Here is a 14466-nt window from a genome sequence, read left to right as displayed (position 1 = left end):
CTGAGTTTTTGTGTCTCCTTTTGCAAGTTATTTTCCATTTGTACCTTCAAAGGCTTTAAAGGGAAAACCCAGAAAGTAGAGGGTGTGCAAGTTCATGTAAAGATAAAAGAGACCTCAAACTGGAGGTTTTTTTGCAAAGTTTCAGAACTACTATGCCCTCAAAAAATGTGAAAGGTACAAATGATGAGCAACAGCTAAAGGTTGAATTTTTAGAGATGAAGTGATTGAAGTTGGTGGTTTATACACAAAGACAGCAAACATCGTGGAAGTCATGTGTAGATGTATGGGTTTATTGAGTATTTCTAATATACAAGCTTAAAACATCACCACAAAAGTTAAACAATCTACTCCAGTCCTCCCATAGTTAACTAAACTAGCTCCAGTCAACAGAGGATATAATTAATGTGAAGCTGATAAACAGTTCTCTAAACCAGTGGTTCTCAACTGGTGGGTTGCGGACCCGTTCTGGATGGGTCGTGGACAGCTGGTCAAAAAAGTAAATAATATTTAATGCACATCTGATGTTAGACATGTCTTTTATTTTGAAAAATAACTTATATTGAAAGGCACGCGTCACGTGAACACATGCAGTTGTAATGCTCCTCCTCACTTTCTTATTATTTGCTCTGAATGCAAAGATATCAGTTTCTTATTAACGTGGCCTGAATGCAGTGAATCTTGTTTTGTTTTGTGGGTCTTCATTTTGTGCAATTTGATATTTATTCACTTTTGTGAACACGCTCTGAATGCAGAGATGCATCAGAAGTCAAATATATCGTTTTGTTGGTCTCCATTTTGTGCAGTTTGATTTTTTTTAATTCACTTCCGTACATGCAGTTGTCATGGTAACTCCTCAGTTTCATTCATGTGCTCTGAAATGCACTTTGCTCTATAAAGAGCAAAATTAGTTTTTAAAGGCTTTAAAAAAAATAAAAAAAATCTTGGTTTGAATTCTATAAAAGTGGGTCGCGACCTAATGACCATGGGAAAATGTGGGTCCCAGAGTGAGACTAGTTGAGAACTCCTGCTCTAAACATGGTGCTCTCTCATTGAGAGAAACCACAGATTGAAACCACCATGTGAACAAGTAGGCCACAGGGTGAGGTGCATGTGTGGACTAAACTCCCTCCTCTTTGTTCTCACTCACAAATCCCTCCATAGACTTCAACTGGTCTGGTTCAGCTGCCTGTTTAATCACTACCTCCATCCACCACATCACTCCCGTCCTGCAGCAGCTCCACTGGCTCCTGGTTCATTCACACACTGATATCAAAATCCTTCTGTTGACATTCAAGGCCACATCCTCCATGCTGACAATCCATCTCGTACCCACAATTAATCACAATACATTTCTTTTAAGAATCACTTTTGATGCACACATCATCCTCCTCCATCCACTTGACTGTCCCCACCGCCCGTCTCACCACTGTGGGCAGCACAGCTTTCAGCTGCTCTGTTCCACCTGTGCTTAGAAATATCAATTTACTCCCACTATTTAAATCCATACTCAAAACCCATCTGTTTAAGATCGCCTTTTCTCTTTGATTTGATAACAACTGCACTGTCTAATTTTAACCTTTTGTTTTTTAAAGGAGGCAATATAAGATATATCTTCTCCCTGCTCCCTTCCAACCAATGGAAGAAATGTTGCGATGATATTGTCAAATTGTGAAATTGCCTTGGTTGGGATAAATAAAAAGAAAGAAAGAAAGAAAGAAATCTTGTGTATCTCTGGTGGTTTTTACTGTGTATTTTGCACTTCTTTATTCAGTATACAGTGTCCTTGGACTGCCAGAAAGGCACCTATGAAATAAAATGTATCATTGTTACTATTATAAATCCCAGTCTTATTTACACACATCAAGTTTTCGAGTCAGACACATATCAAAGCCAGTGATTTTTTTTTACACTGGGATGTATTATGTGTTTTTCCACATTTGAACGATTTGGTTTTATTTTAAAGAATACCTAATCCCTTTGTATGTATTCTCATCTAGGGACCCCCTAAGACCTGCAATACACAGCTCATCACTGATCATGGTCACAAGCACAAAATCCTTCTTAAGTAATCAACCCTCGCAAGGCAGCCTGTTGAATCCTCAACAGAGAGATTTAAATCAATTCTGTAATTATTTTACTGACAAGATTGAGAAAAAAACATCATTAGAGAGTTCACCTGCTCCCTTCTTCTATTTGCCATTTCAGTGAGATATCTGACAACTCTGGAAAACGCTCTGGCACATTATAAATCCTCCACCATAAATTGGTCTCTTTCATCCTTGGGAAGAAACTCTTTTAAGATCCCTCTCTGTTGCCATGCACAGAGTTGCCATTTTTATCCTGACTTCTGAGTGAGTGACAATCAGATTTTAATTTTAAGATTCAGGCTGAATCAGGCGGCAGTCTACATGTGACTCCTCTAAATCTCGACTGGTCGTTAAAGGTGACCAAGCCATTGCTGTTTGGGTCCCAAGGCTTCAGATTCACTGGATCCTCTTTTAAATCACCTCTTTGGTGTTTTCTTAACCATTTACATTGCTGTATTTTTAACCATGTTCAACCATTGGTTTTAACATGTAGTGTATGAATGAAATTTGTAATTTTTGTATTTTTGTATTTTTTTTGAATTTTTGAACATAAAAGACCTCCTGAGTTAGAGGAACTCAGAAAGATATAACATAGCAGATAAAATATTAACATTTCACATTTCACATTCATTGTGTTGGTTCAGTTTGGCACAGTGGCTGGTTTATCTTGGCTTGGCACAAACATTGTACGATTTGGGGGAGTGAACACCTCCCAGAATGCCCTCCACACTGGGCTGCTCTCCAGCAGGTGAAGAAAAAGAAAACCTCTGAAAGAGGGAGGTGAAGAAGAGGAATAACTCCATCCTGGCCAATGATTCTCCAAGACATGCACGCTTCCCTACGAAAAGAAAATGAGCCTGACTCACAAAATCTACAAAGGATTTGCTTATACAGAATATTTCCACAGCTCTGGAACAACATTAGGATAAGATAGAAAAACTGATCCCATCTTGAGTTGCCAAATAATGTAAGAATGACATGGTAAACAGTTCCACAGGTAAATGGTTGATGGCCAGTATTGATGCACATATATTTTTCTTTTGTCAATTTTCATGTGCAAACTTCTCAGTTAAAAACATTGAACTGAGTTAGAGGGTTGTAACTACTGACTGACCTGCTGAAAAGGGAATGAACTCCTCTCTTCTCCTGAATTTACCATCCTGGTCCAGAAAGTGCTGAGGGTTGAAGGAGTGTGGGGTTTCCCATACCGACTCGTCACGAAAGACAGAGTGCAGAGTCGGAAAGATCCCAGTGCCCTGGAGACATAATAGTTGATCAAAAGCATTGATCAGTGCTTCCTCTTGTCAATAGGCTTTATGCACAGCTCCACTACTTCCTGAAATAAGCCAGCTGGTTTATTTCCTGTCTTACATTATTGGACCAACTGATTAATCCAGGTGTGTCTGACCTCACAACAATGGTCAGACACACCTGGATTAATCAGTTGGTCCAATAATGTAAGACAGGAAATAAACCAGCTGGCTTATTTCAGGAAGTAGTGGAGCTGTGCATAAAGCCTATTGGACAAAAATAATAACAACATGACTGGATTGAAAAATATTTGCAAAAAATTGATAGTTCTGGATTAAGAAAAGTAGCTCTTTCTAAAATGTCCATCATACCTTTGGAATTGTGTACTTGTCCAACGTAGTGTCTTTGCTTGCTTGGCGGACCACATTGAGGGGAATGATGTTGCCCATTCTCTGGATCTCGTGGATGACAGCATTCGTATAGGGCATGTTTTCTCTGTCAGCCACAGAGGGCTGTCTGGATGAACCAACCACAGAGTCTATCTCAGCCTGGACTTTCTCTGTACACAGTGAAAACAGGAAACTTAGTGAACATGGCTTGTTTATCACGGGGTTGACCTGTAAGAGACCCACAATACCATAAAGTTATCAATATGGCATGTACACACACACACACACACACACACACACATGCACACACCTTGTATGTGAGGGTAGTAGATCATGTAAAGAAGTCCCCAACGTAAAGTAGTGGTAGTAGTTTCAGTTCCTGCTCCAAACAGGTCCAAGGCGCAAATGCACAAATTCTCTATATCAAAACCTGAGTCCATGTCTTCCTTCTATTAGTGACAGAAAAAAGACAGCAGTCAATTCCCATATTTCAATAGAAAATGCATAAAGAACAAATAGAATACAGTCACATCAAACCCTCACCTCTCCCATTTCTATGAGGAAGGAATCGATGTAGTCTCTTGGTGAGGAGGGGTCGAGGTTCTCTCTGTGCTCTTTGACCTTGACTTTGATGAAGTCAATAACCTTTTGTACCAGTGTGAGTATTGTCTTGTGAGGTCCGGGCACCCACCTCATGAGCCAAGGGACTGCGTTGTAAATCTACATAGGAAAAGGACAGATACCAGCTAATCAGAAAATCAGGCCACAGTCAGTTCACCACTTACTGTAAGTATGACGTAGAGGTATACCCATGTGGCTGATGACTGTGCAGCCTCCCACTCTCATGGCCTTTGTTACTAATATGACTTAATTCATAACATATTAGCATGATTATTAGAACGACTTTAATAATGTTTTTTCATGGGCTATTGGCTGATTCATCAGCTTTTTCCTGCTTCAAACTATTGTTATTCCATTAGCCTTTAAAAATCGGTTATTGGTCGACCTCTAGTACAAAGGTTTTCTCAATAAAGGAACATCAAGATTTAGCATATTGATATCAATATGTAAACTTGTAAACTTTGTGGAGGGAGGTGAAATGGGCCAGAGAAGAACCATTACACAGATCACTGCGAACATACATGACTTTATTTGTATGGTTGTTGTTTTTTTCTATTGTAGGCTATTATTCTTCATTCTTCATTGTATTATGTAAAAATTCTTACGGTTATGGACCCCAGGAAGACTATCTAGTTGCCATCAACTGTGGGGACCCATGCATAAATAAATGAATAAATTCAATTGTGTGGATTGGAAGGTGCTTAGTGTCTAGCATTGATGGAGGTCTATGTTCTCTGAATGTCTGCGTCATTTGTCATCTGTAAAGGAACTGCTGGATTTTGATTCATGTCGCCACCTGCTGGTAGTAATCAAACCTTCTATTGGCCCATGTTCAGGAGCTGCCGCACGCCATAAAGGGATAAATTGGATTATTTTACATGGGTTTGGGTTTACAGATTTATTCTTTTTATGGCACTTTTACAGCCTCATAGAGAACATAAAGCATGACAGCATGCATTAGTGGGCCGCAGCAATATAGATTTTTTTCCCCTCATATGTTGTAATAGAGGAAAAGTGAAAATAACAATCTATCTACTAGGAGTTTAAATACACTCTGAGTCTTTTCTTCTAGTGACGGGAAATGTTTTTACATTGTTTCATCGATATGTTTACTTAAGTTAAGGATCTGAATACTTCTTTGCCACTAGTAACACATTTAAAAACTGACTGACCTATGATTTTTATTATTCAGTTTGTGTCAGTTACTGTAAAAGTAAAAAAAAAAAAAACACTTCAGTGCTCTGGCATTATAAATCCTGATTTTAAAAAGATTAGAGCATGCAATCTCTTCACTCACTTGTACTGCGATATTAGCTTGTAAGGACACTATGTCGTTAAAGTTCTGAAGAATAGTCTGGTACTGCTTGTCAGTGTACTCAAATCGCTCCCCAAACACCAGGATGCAGATAACGTTGGACACAGCATTGTGTATCAGTGACTGGGCATTAAAGGGCTTCCCTGTAAAATAAAGACAAGAAACAAATAGCTCTCTCTCTCTCACACACACACGCCACAATATTGTTGTGTCGCCACAGATTCAGCCTGGCATACAAGACCCACCAAAACTCACATAATCAATTTTATATTACTCAAGACTGAATATTAATGAATTTTCAACATGAAAAGCAAAAATGATCATTCCAACTTAAATATGTGCTGCATATTGCAGTATCTACCCTTATACATGGTATTTTGCATATCATTAAAAATAAAAATTATTTGCCTTGATGGTCTTCTATAGCTTCAGTGAGATATCTGCACTCCTGCTGGATGGATGGCTCCAGGGTCTTCTTGCCCAAACCAAAGTTTCTGAGAGTATGAAGAGCAAATCTCCTCTGCTGCTTCCATGGGTTACCATTGGATACCACAAGACCTTTTTAGAAAACACAAAACAGCTTTGAAACAAGTGTTATGAAGCCTAAGTGCAGTATTATTAACTATTATGCTAACATATTTAACATGGTTTAAGTCTGATGCTACTGGCCTTAAATGAACTGTATTGAACACTAGCCTACCTCTGTTCCCAATTGACTCAAAAAACAGCGGTATGATGGGACGATCTATGTAGTCTTCTCCTTTTTCGACCAGGGCTTCTTTCACAAGTTTGTAACCATTGATGACCACAAATCTTCCACCAAAGATGTGAAGGCTGAAAATGTCTCCATATTTCTCTGCAAACTGAGCAAACCATGTTTAATTTCTGGGATTGTCCCGCTGTAAAAATGACATTACTGATGCTCAGGTGAAATTTTCCATGCAGCAGTTTGAATAATGCAACCTCACAAATATTATTATTATTATTATTTTATTTTTTTCTAAAAAGAAACCAGCACAAATTGAAACCAGTATCCTGTATGGAGTTTAATTGGCATACTTTGGCTGTAAGACATGAAAGAAGCTGCTGGTTGGGAAATGCAAACAGGAGCAGCAACAGACTGACAACAGGACAGTTAACGTACGTGCCCAGACTTCCTGTTGTTTTATCAAGCTGAAGCTCCCAAAGGATAACTTTGTTTTTCTTTTTATCAACTTATGAAGACAAACCATTTGAGAAACTGGAAACAGAATATTCCTGGTTTAAGATGATTTAAATGATTAACATATCATCAAAACAGCTGCCAGTTAATTATTGGTCAACACTTTATGACACTTCATGCAGTAACTTAAAATGTTATCTAACCCCTTTGGCTCATTATCAAATCCTAATGGGCAACTTCAAATGTTTATATAACAGGGACAGTTGACTGTTTAAACTGGACCAAACAGTGTGTTTGAGAGTTCACTTTTAAAGGATTTTCAATTTCAATAACAACTTTATTAAAAATATATATATGTGTATTTTTTTCAAAATGCAGATTGTTTCTTTTCCAATAATGTCATTCTCCATCAAGCAGTGAACAGTGGGCATTGACTTGGTCCTGAGGATGTGCTGGTGTTTGTGAGACAGACCATACCTCTGTGAACTGCAGGTGAAGTCTGGAGGGATCAATACGATGGACGTCACCAATCAGCGGCAGCGGCCACGGTCCAGGAGGGAAGTTCGGCGGGGCTCGGTTCTTCAGGACATGAGCCAGCAGCAGGAACACACACAGAAATATCACAACACTGGAGCAGTCGACCCACTCCAGGCCGAGGATGCTGTGTATTGTCTCCATGTTACAGCTTCTGTATCTGTCTAGCGGTGACCTGCGGCGTCGCGACTGCACTGACTTCACACAAGTTTCTGAGTGAACCGGAGATTTACATAGAACTATGGCTTCCTGTTTACGCTGGCTCGCGCTTGGCCAATGGCCAGTGTGTAGACTACGTCATTGTGTGTGTGTTTGGATTTTAAAGGACGTTTTGAAACGGACTTAACTTAGGCTACCCTTGTGCGTGGTAATAATATGGTGTAGGCTACTGTGTGTTTTTTTGGTTTCTTTACAATTAAAACGTGAGTGTGTAGCCTACCAACAGGTGTTGGTGGGGAAGAAAATGTATGTGTGTGTGTGTGTGTGTTTGTCTCTCAACGTGTAAAGCCTTAGGTGGGGTTAAACCTCTGGGAGCCTACCTTTATGTTTCCAGAAAGTTATTTAATGCGTAAGACTTTAGGTGTGGCCATTCTTTATAAAAATTGAATAGTCTTACATAATAAGAAGAAATAAGAAATGCAATGTCATTGGGGGCGGTCACGAGCAGGCTATGGTACAAAGTACCTTACTATTATTGCTGCACCCTTTAATGGGTCAAATGTATCTGGCAGCTAGATGGCTGTATGTTGACATTGTGAAACAGCTATTTAATAGGCTACACTTAATCTGTTGAGCATGTTTATGCTTATCAAGATTTTTTAGGTGTGCATCAGCCTCCACACCTTGAGAGCATGTTTATGCTGGAAGATTAATGTGTTACTGTACTTGATTCATTGACTGAGTACTGCTTAACTAGTTTTTATTGTGAAGCCTTGTGTCTTTTATGGAAAGCCGTAGTTAGAAGTTCATGTACATGCATCTACATACAATAATGCTGTAGAACTGATAGGTTTATCTATTTACTTCAAATATTGCAATCATTTATATATACTAAGAGTTTTAGTTCATGTTAAAACACATCTGAAACTGGAGGTTTGCAAATTTTCAGAACTGGCCTATACGCCTTCAAAAATGTGCAAAGTACTAATCATCAATAACACCTAAAGGTGAAAGTTTTATACATGAAGTGATTGGAAGTGGTGGTTTATACACAAAGACAGCAAACATTGTGGTAGCCTTATAAAACACATGCAGGTTTATTGAAGAATAATATTATACAATCTTAAAACAATGCAACAGATTAATAATTTTACTGCTCAACTATTGTAAACTCAACTAATTCCTATCAACAGCAGATAATACCAAGTAAAATGCATGAGGTAAATCCAATTCTTTCTTATTTACTCACACACATCGTGTTAGAGAGTCAGACATACTGTATGTAATATGCCAAGAAATAATAGCTCCCAGTGATTTTTTTTAAACTGGGATGTTTTAAGTTTTGTGTGTTTTTCCACACTCAAAAGACTTGGTTTTGTGTTGAGGAATTACATGCCCTTTGTATGTATTCTTATCTACAGATACCCTAACCTGCTTCCCCCAGTCCATCTGAACATGGTCAAAGCCACAGAATCCTTTTTTTAAATCATCAAAACCTGTGATTGGTCCCTCGTCTGGGCAGCCTGATGAAGTTGTTAGTATTCAGAGCACTTTGTGCATATTTTGAATGAAGTTTGTTATTTTTGTATGTTTTTTGAACAGAAGAGACCTTCTGAGTAAGATGACCTCAGAAAGGAATAACATACAAGATAAAATATTAACATTAAATGCAGTGGATTGATTGGTTTAGTTTGGCACAGTGGCTGGTTTATCTTGGCTTGGCACAAACACTGTACGGTTTGGGGGAATGAATACCTCCCAGAATGCCCTCCACACTGGGCTGCTCTCCAGCAGGTGGAGAAAAAGAAAACCTCTGAAGGAGAGAGGTGAAGGTGAGGAATAACTCCATCCTGGCCAGTGGTTCTCCAAGACATGCACGCTTCCCTACGAAAACACAATACACGAGTTGAGTGGTCTCACAAAATCCTCAAATGATTTGCTTTGATCACAGGATATTTCACAGCTTTGGACAGTTCCACAGGTAAATGGTTGATGGCCAGTATTGATATAAGTTTTTTTGTGTCAATTTTCATGTGCAAATCTTTCAAACATTGAACTGAGTTAGAGGGTTGTAACTACTGACTGACCTGCTGAAAAGGGAATGAACTCCTCTCTTCTCCTGAATTTACCATCCTGGTCCAGAAAGTGCTGAGGGTTGAAGGAGTGTGGGGTTTCCCATACTGACTCGTCACGAAGGACAGAGTGCAGAGTCGGAAAGATCCCAGTGCCCTGGAGACATAATAGTTGATCAAAAGCATTGATCAAACCGATGTGTTTTTTTCAGTGCACTTTCAACTTTTCAGTGCACTTTCAACTTTCAACTTTCAACTTTATTGTCCCCAAAGGGAAATTCATGTTGCAGAAGGGCAAAAAACACAGAACATATAGGCTAGAGCACATCCACACAAACTCTACATAGCATTGAACAACATTGAATGGCAGTACCCCAGAGGGCAGACTGGGAGCTGTTCCATACAAAATACATTGAAACATATAAAATAAATAAGAGTGTATCATAACTGTTTAGTATTTGAATTAAGTTGGATAATGGCTTGTGTTATGAATAAGTTTTTTAGTCTATTTGATTTGGCTTTTGGCAATCTCCATTTGTTAATTTGACAAAAATATGAATAATAGCTCTTGCTCGAAAAACATTCACTGAAAAAGGATAGTTTTGGATTCAGTGGTACAAACGTAAGTCATTCAAAAGCTATGTCAAAAAATAACAACAACAACAAAACTTAGAAAACAAGCAATACGCAAAATACAGACAGAAATTAGCTCTTTCTAAAGCTTCCATCATACCTTTGGTATGGTGTACCCTTCCAACGTAGTGTCCTTGTTTGCTATACGGACCACATTGAGGGGGAGGACGTTGCCCATTCTCTGGATCTCGTGGATGACAGCATTCGTATAGGGCATGTTTTCCCTGTCAGCCACAGAGGGCTGTCTGGATGAACCAACCACAGAGTCTATCTCAGCCTGGACTTTCTCTGTACACAGTGAAAACAGGAAACTTAGTGAACATGGCTTGTTTATCACATGGTTGACCTGTAAGAGACTCACAATACCATAAAGTTATCAATATGGCATGGGGTCGGACAGATAGTACACACACACACACACACACACATGCACACACCTTGTATGTGAGGGTAGTATATCATGTAAAGAAGTCCCCAATGTAAAGTAGTGGTAGTAGTTTCAGTTCCTGCTCCAAACAGGTCCAAGGCGCAAATGCACAAATTCTCTATATCAAAACCAGAGTCCATGTCTTCCTTCTATTAGTGACAGAAAAAAGACAGCAGTCAATTCCCATATTTCAATAGAAAATGCATAAAGAACAAATAGAATACAGTCACATCAAACCCTCACCTCTCCCATTTCTATGAGGAAGGAATCGATGTAGTCTCTTGGTGAGGAGGGGTCGAGGTTCTCTCTGTGCTCTTTGACCTTGACTTTGATAAAATCAGTCATCTCCTGTACCAGTCTGAGCAAGGCCTTGTGATGTCCAGGCAGCCACCTCATGAGCCAGGGCACTGTGTTGTAAATCTACATCGGAAAAGGACACCAGCTCATCAGAAAATCATGTTGACCCATAGTATATATGGCAGATGGCTGCACAGCCTCCTTTGTATGTTTACTTGAATAAAGGATCTGAGTACTTCGCCAGTTACACATTTTAGTTTTTTTATTATTTAGTTTTATTCAGCGACTGAATAAGTTCATGTTGATTATGTTGTTATGGGATCCTCTTACATTATTATTTGCTTAAAAACAACCTTTGGGCTCTGGCATTTCAAATTTGGGATTTCAAATAGAATACAGCGTGCAAGTTCACTCACATGCACTGTCCATCGTCCTTGTAAGGACACTATGTCATTGAAGTTCTGAAGAATAGTATTGTGATTCTTGTCAGTGTATTCAAATCGCTCCCCAAACACCAGGCAGCAGATGACGTTGGACACAGCATTTTGTAATAGAGGCTGGGCATTAAAGGGCTTTCCTGTAAAATAAAGACAAGAAACAACATGTTAAAAAGAAAACCTCCCCCTTGCCCACTTGGGCGGTCTTGTACCCCTTCCAAGCTTGGGTCTTGGGAGCCTGAGGGTCTTAGCTGTTCCTATGATTACTGTGCAGATTAAAGGGACAACAAGGAGTTTCTATTTGGTTATAAAAAAGTCTCACGTTAATGTGGATGAATCTACGCTATGGCTCCATTTTCGATAAATATATCGTTTTGTCTCTATCGTTATTTTGTTATTTTAATTAATGGTGGAAATGCTGGGTGAGCCGACCAGCGTTTCCTACTTTCGGTTTTGCGGACGCTGCCCGGCGGGTCATGAAAATAACACCGCCGAATCGCCGTTTATGGTCGGAACTACGACGGTATGTGATCGTCTTTGAGCCTCTGACTTTCATTGTTGATGAATGAAAACATTTTTGGCAAGACGGCCATCTTGCGCCGGTCCAAGAATTTCACAGTCCGCGCGGAGGCTCATGGTAAGTGTAGTATGAAAACACTTCGCTTTCCAAAACTCCTCGTTGTCCCTTTAATGGATGGAACAAGATCAAACCCATCAACAAATACTCCCTATGAGTAATGAGATACCTGCTGGAATTATAGCCTGGCCAGATGAAAAGATTAAAGCCACTGATATCAAGACAAGGAAGCCCCTCATCATGCATGGAGGGTTTCACACTAAGCGGAAGGAGGGTGGCCAACAAGGACTAGTGGGCGTCAGAGCCACTATCCAGGATGAAACAACCAATATCCATGAGTTTGCGGGACGGGCCCACAGTGAAGATCTGTTAGGTGAATGCCCCAGGCAGCAGAAACCAAGCAGGGAGGAGGAGGAGGAGGAGCCAGTGAAGCTAGCATGAGAGGATTGGCCCCTCCATGGCATGTACCAGTGGCAAATAGTGGAGGGTGAAACCCATTGTGATGCCAGTGGTGATAGGAGCACTGGGAGCTGTAACCCCCCAAAAACTGGCAGATCTAGGAACAACCTCAGAAGGGTTAAGGACCCTGGCTTAAAAGGTATAAAACATAACTATCTGTGTATCTATGGCAGCCTGGCCAGCTGATCGACATGGCCCAACAAAACTCACTCAACTCAACAGCAGTATCAGCCCATACATGAGGTTTTTTGTATATCGTTAAAAATAGATATTATTTGCCTTGATAATCTCCAAAAGCTTCAATGAGATATCTGCACTCCTGCTGGATGGATGGCTCCAGGGTCTTCTTGCCAAAACCAAAGTTTCTGAGAGTTTGAAGAGCAAATCTCCTCTGTTGCTTCCATGGGTTACCATTGGATACCACAATACCTTTTAGAAACACAAACAGCATTAAACCAAGTGTAACGAAACCTGAATGGTATAAATATTAATAAATACTCTTAACAAAGTCTGATGCTACTGGCTTTAAATAAACTGCATTGACCACTACCTCTATTCCCGAATGAATCATGGAACACTGGTACAATGGGACGATCTATGTAGTCTTCTCCTTTTTCGACCAGGGCTTCTTTCACAAGTTTGTAACCATTGATGACCACAAATCTTCCACCAAAGATGTGAAGGCTGAAAATGTCTCCATATTTCTCTGCAAACTGAGCACACCATGTTTAATTTCTGGGTTTGCTTGTTGTATTGATCAACAGTGAGCATATGCATCAATGCAATCAATAACATTATTGATGCTAGAGTGAAAATTTCAGTGCAGCAGATTGAATAACACAACAAAGCAGCCTCACAAATATTCAGCATGTGTCTCAATAAGTATCCTACATGGAGTTTAATTGGCAAAATTTGGCTGTAACACATGAAAGACACTGTTGGTTGGAAAATGTAAGCAGGAACAGAAGTAGACTAACAAGACAATTGAAGCGAATAAAACATCCGCTTCTTGTGGCAAAGCAAATGTGCATCTTGGCTTTGCGCCAAAACTTTGACCAGCGAAGTCGCAGCCTTGACCAACTGCACTGACGTAGCCTATGTGGTTCTCCTCTCAATTACAACTACAAACAAGCACACTGATGTCTGTGTGTGTCACATCCTGCACTGCCCACATGCCCACGCACTGGCAGGCGATTATCCTCCCTTCCTAAACCTTGAAGTTGCTAGTGAATTTTGTAAATGTAAATATACTTTATTTATACAGCCCTTTACAACAACCCTTTCAGTGAACCAAAGTGCTTTACAATAGATAATAAAGGAATTAATAAAGACAATTAAAAACAATAAAAGCAATAAAATAGAACAAAATAAAATGAAAGTGTTACCACGCTATTAAAAGCCATCCTAAATAATGTTGGTGTTATCTAACCCCTTTTGGCTTAATATCAAATCCTTCTAGCGCAATTCCAGTTTACAGAACGCGCAGGGACATTTAACTGTTTAAACTGGACCAAACAGTGAGGTTGAGTGTTCACTTCTGAAGGACATGTCCACATCAACATCATCTTGCACATAAGTTAATGTTCTTTCTCTCTCATTTTGCAGCTGCAGAACCTGCCTGAAGTTAATCTATAGCGCCTGTTAAATGTACTTTTATTTTTCTGGACTTTTCATTAATATGCAGATGTATCTATTCATTCATTTTTTAAATAATGATTAATTAAAAAAAAGTATAAAATTGTTTAAAATTCATTTTAAAACGCAGATTGTGACTTGAATGTGTGGGATGTGTTGCCGTTGTCTTAGAGACATACCTCTGTGAACTGCAGGTGAAGTCTGGAGGGATCAACGCGATGGATGTCACCAATCAAAGGCAGCGGCCACGGTCCAGGAGGGAAGTTCGGCGAGGTTTGGTTCGTCAAGACATGAGCCAGCAGCAGGAAAACACACAGAAACATCACAACACTCCAGCCATCAACCCACTCCAGGCTGAGGATGCTGTATATTGTCTCCATGTGTTACAGCTTCTATATTACTGATCTTATG

General features: G+C 39.6%; 2 protein-coding genes across 2 annotated transcripts; both read right to left on the bottom strand.

The window, feature by feature from the left end:
• Positions 1-272: 272 nt before the first annotated feature.
• LOC146988468 (cytochrome P450 2J4-like) lies at positions 273-7582 on the bottom strand. Its single transcript, XM_085773840.1, has 10 exons — positions 7303-7582; positions 6364-6526; positions 6072-6221; positions 5646-5806; positions 4271-4447; positions 4038-4176; positions 3710-3897; positions 3202-3343; positions 1012-2925; positions 273-410 (listed from the first exon to the last, which is right to left on the bottom strand). The coding sequence occupies exons 1-9, from the start codon at positions 7501-7503 to the stop codon at positions 2750-2752; spliced, it is 1497 nt and encodes a 498-aa protein (XP_085629966.1). The 5' UTR covers positions 7504-7582; the 3' UTR covers positions 273-410; positions 1012-2749.
• Positions 273-14466, bottom strand: LOC146988467 (cytochrome P450 2J4-like). The gene is made up of 11 exons (XM_085773839.1): positions 14235-14466; positions 12971-13133; positions 12700-12849; positions 11364-11524; positions 10894-11070; positions 10661-10799; positions 10324-10511; positions 9606-9747; positions 9145-9402; positions 1012-2662; positions 273-410 (listed from the first exon to the last, which is right to left on the bottom strand). Exons 1-9 carry the CDS (start codon positions 14433-14435, stop codon positions 9227-9229), a joined length of 1497 nt encoding a protein of 498 aa, XP_085629965.1. The 5' UTR covers positions 14436-14466; the 3' UTR covers positions 273-410; positions 1012-2662; positions 9145-9226.

The sequence above is a fragment of the Trachurus japonicus genome, chromosome 4 (assembly GCF_045865225.1).
Source record: "Trachurus japonicus isolate A0001 chromosome 4, Traja_1.0".
NCBI lineage: Eukaryota > Metazoa > Chordata > Actinopteri > Carangiformes > Carangidae > Trachurus > Trachurus japonicus.
This window is presented reverse-complemented; position numbering and strand designations above follow the sequence as displayed.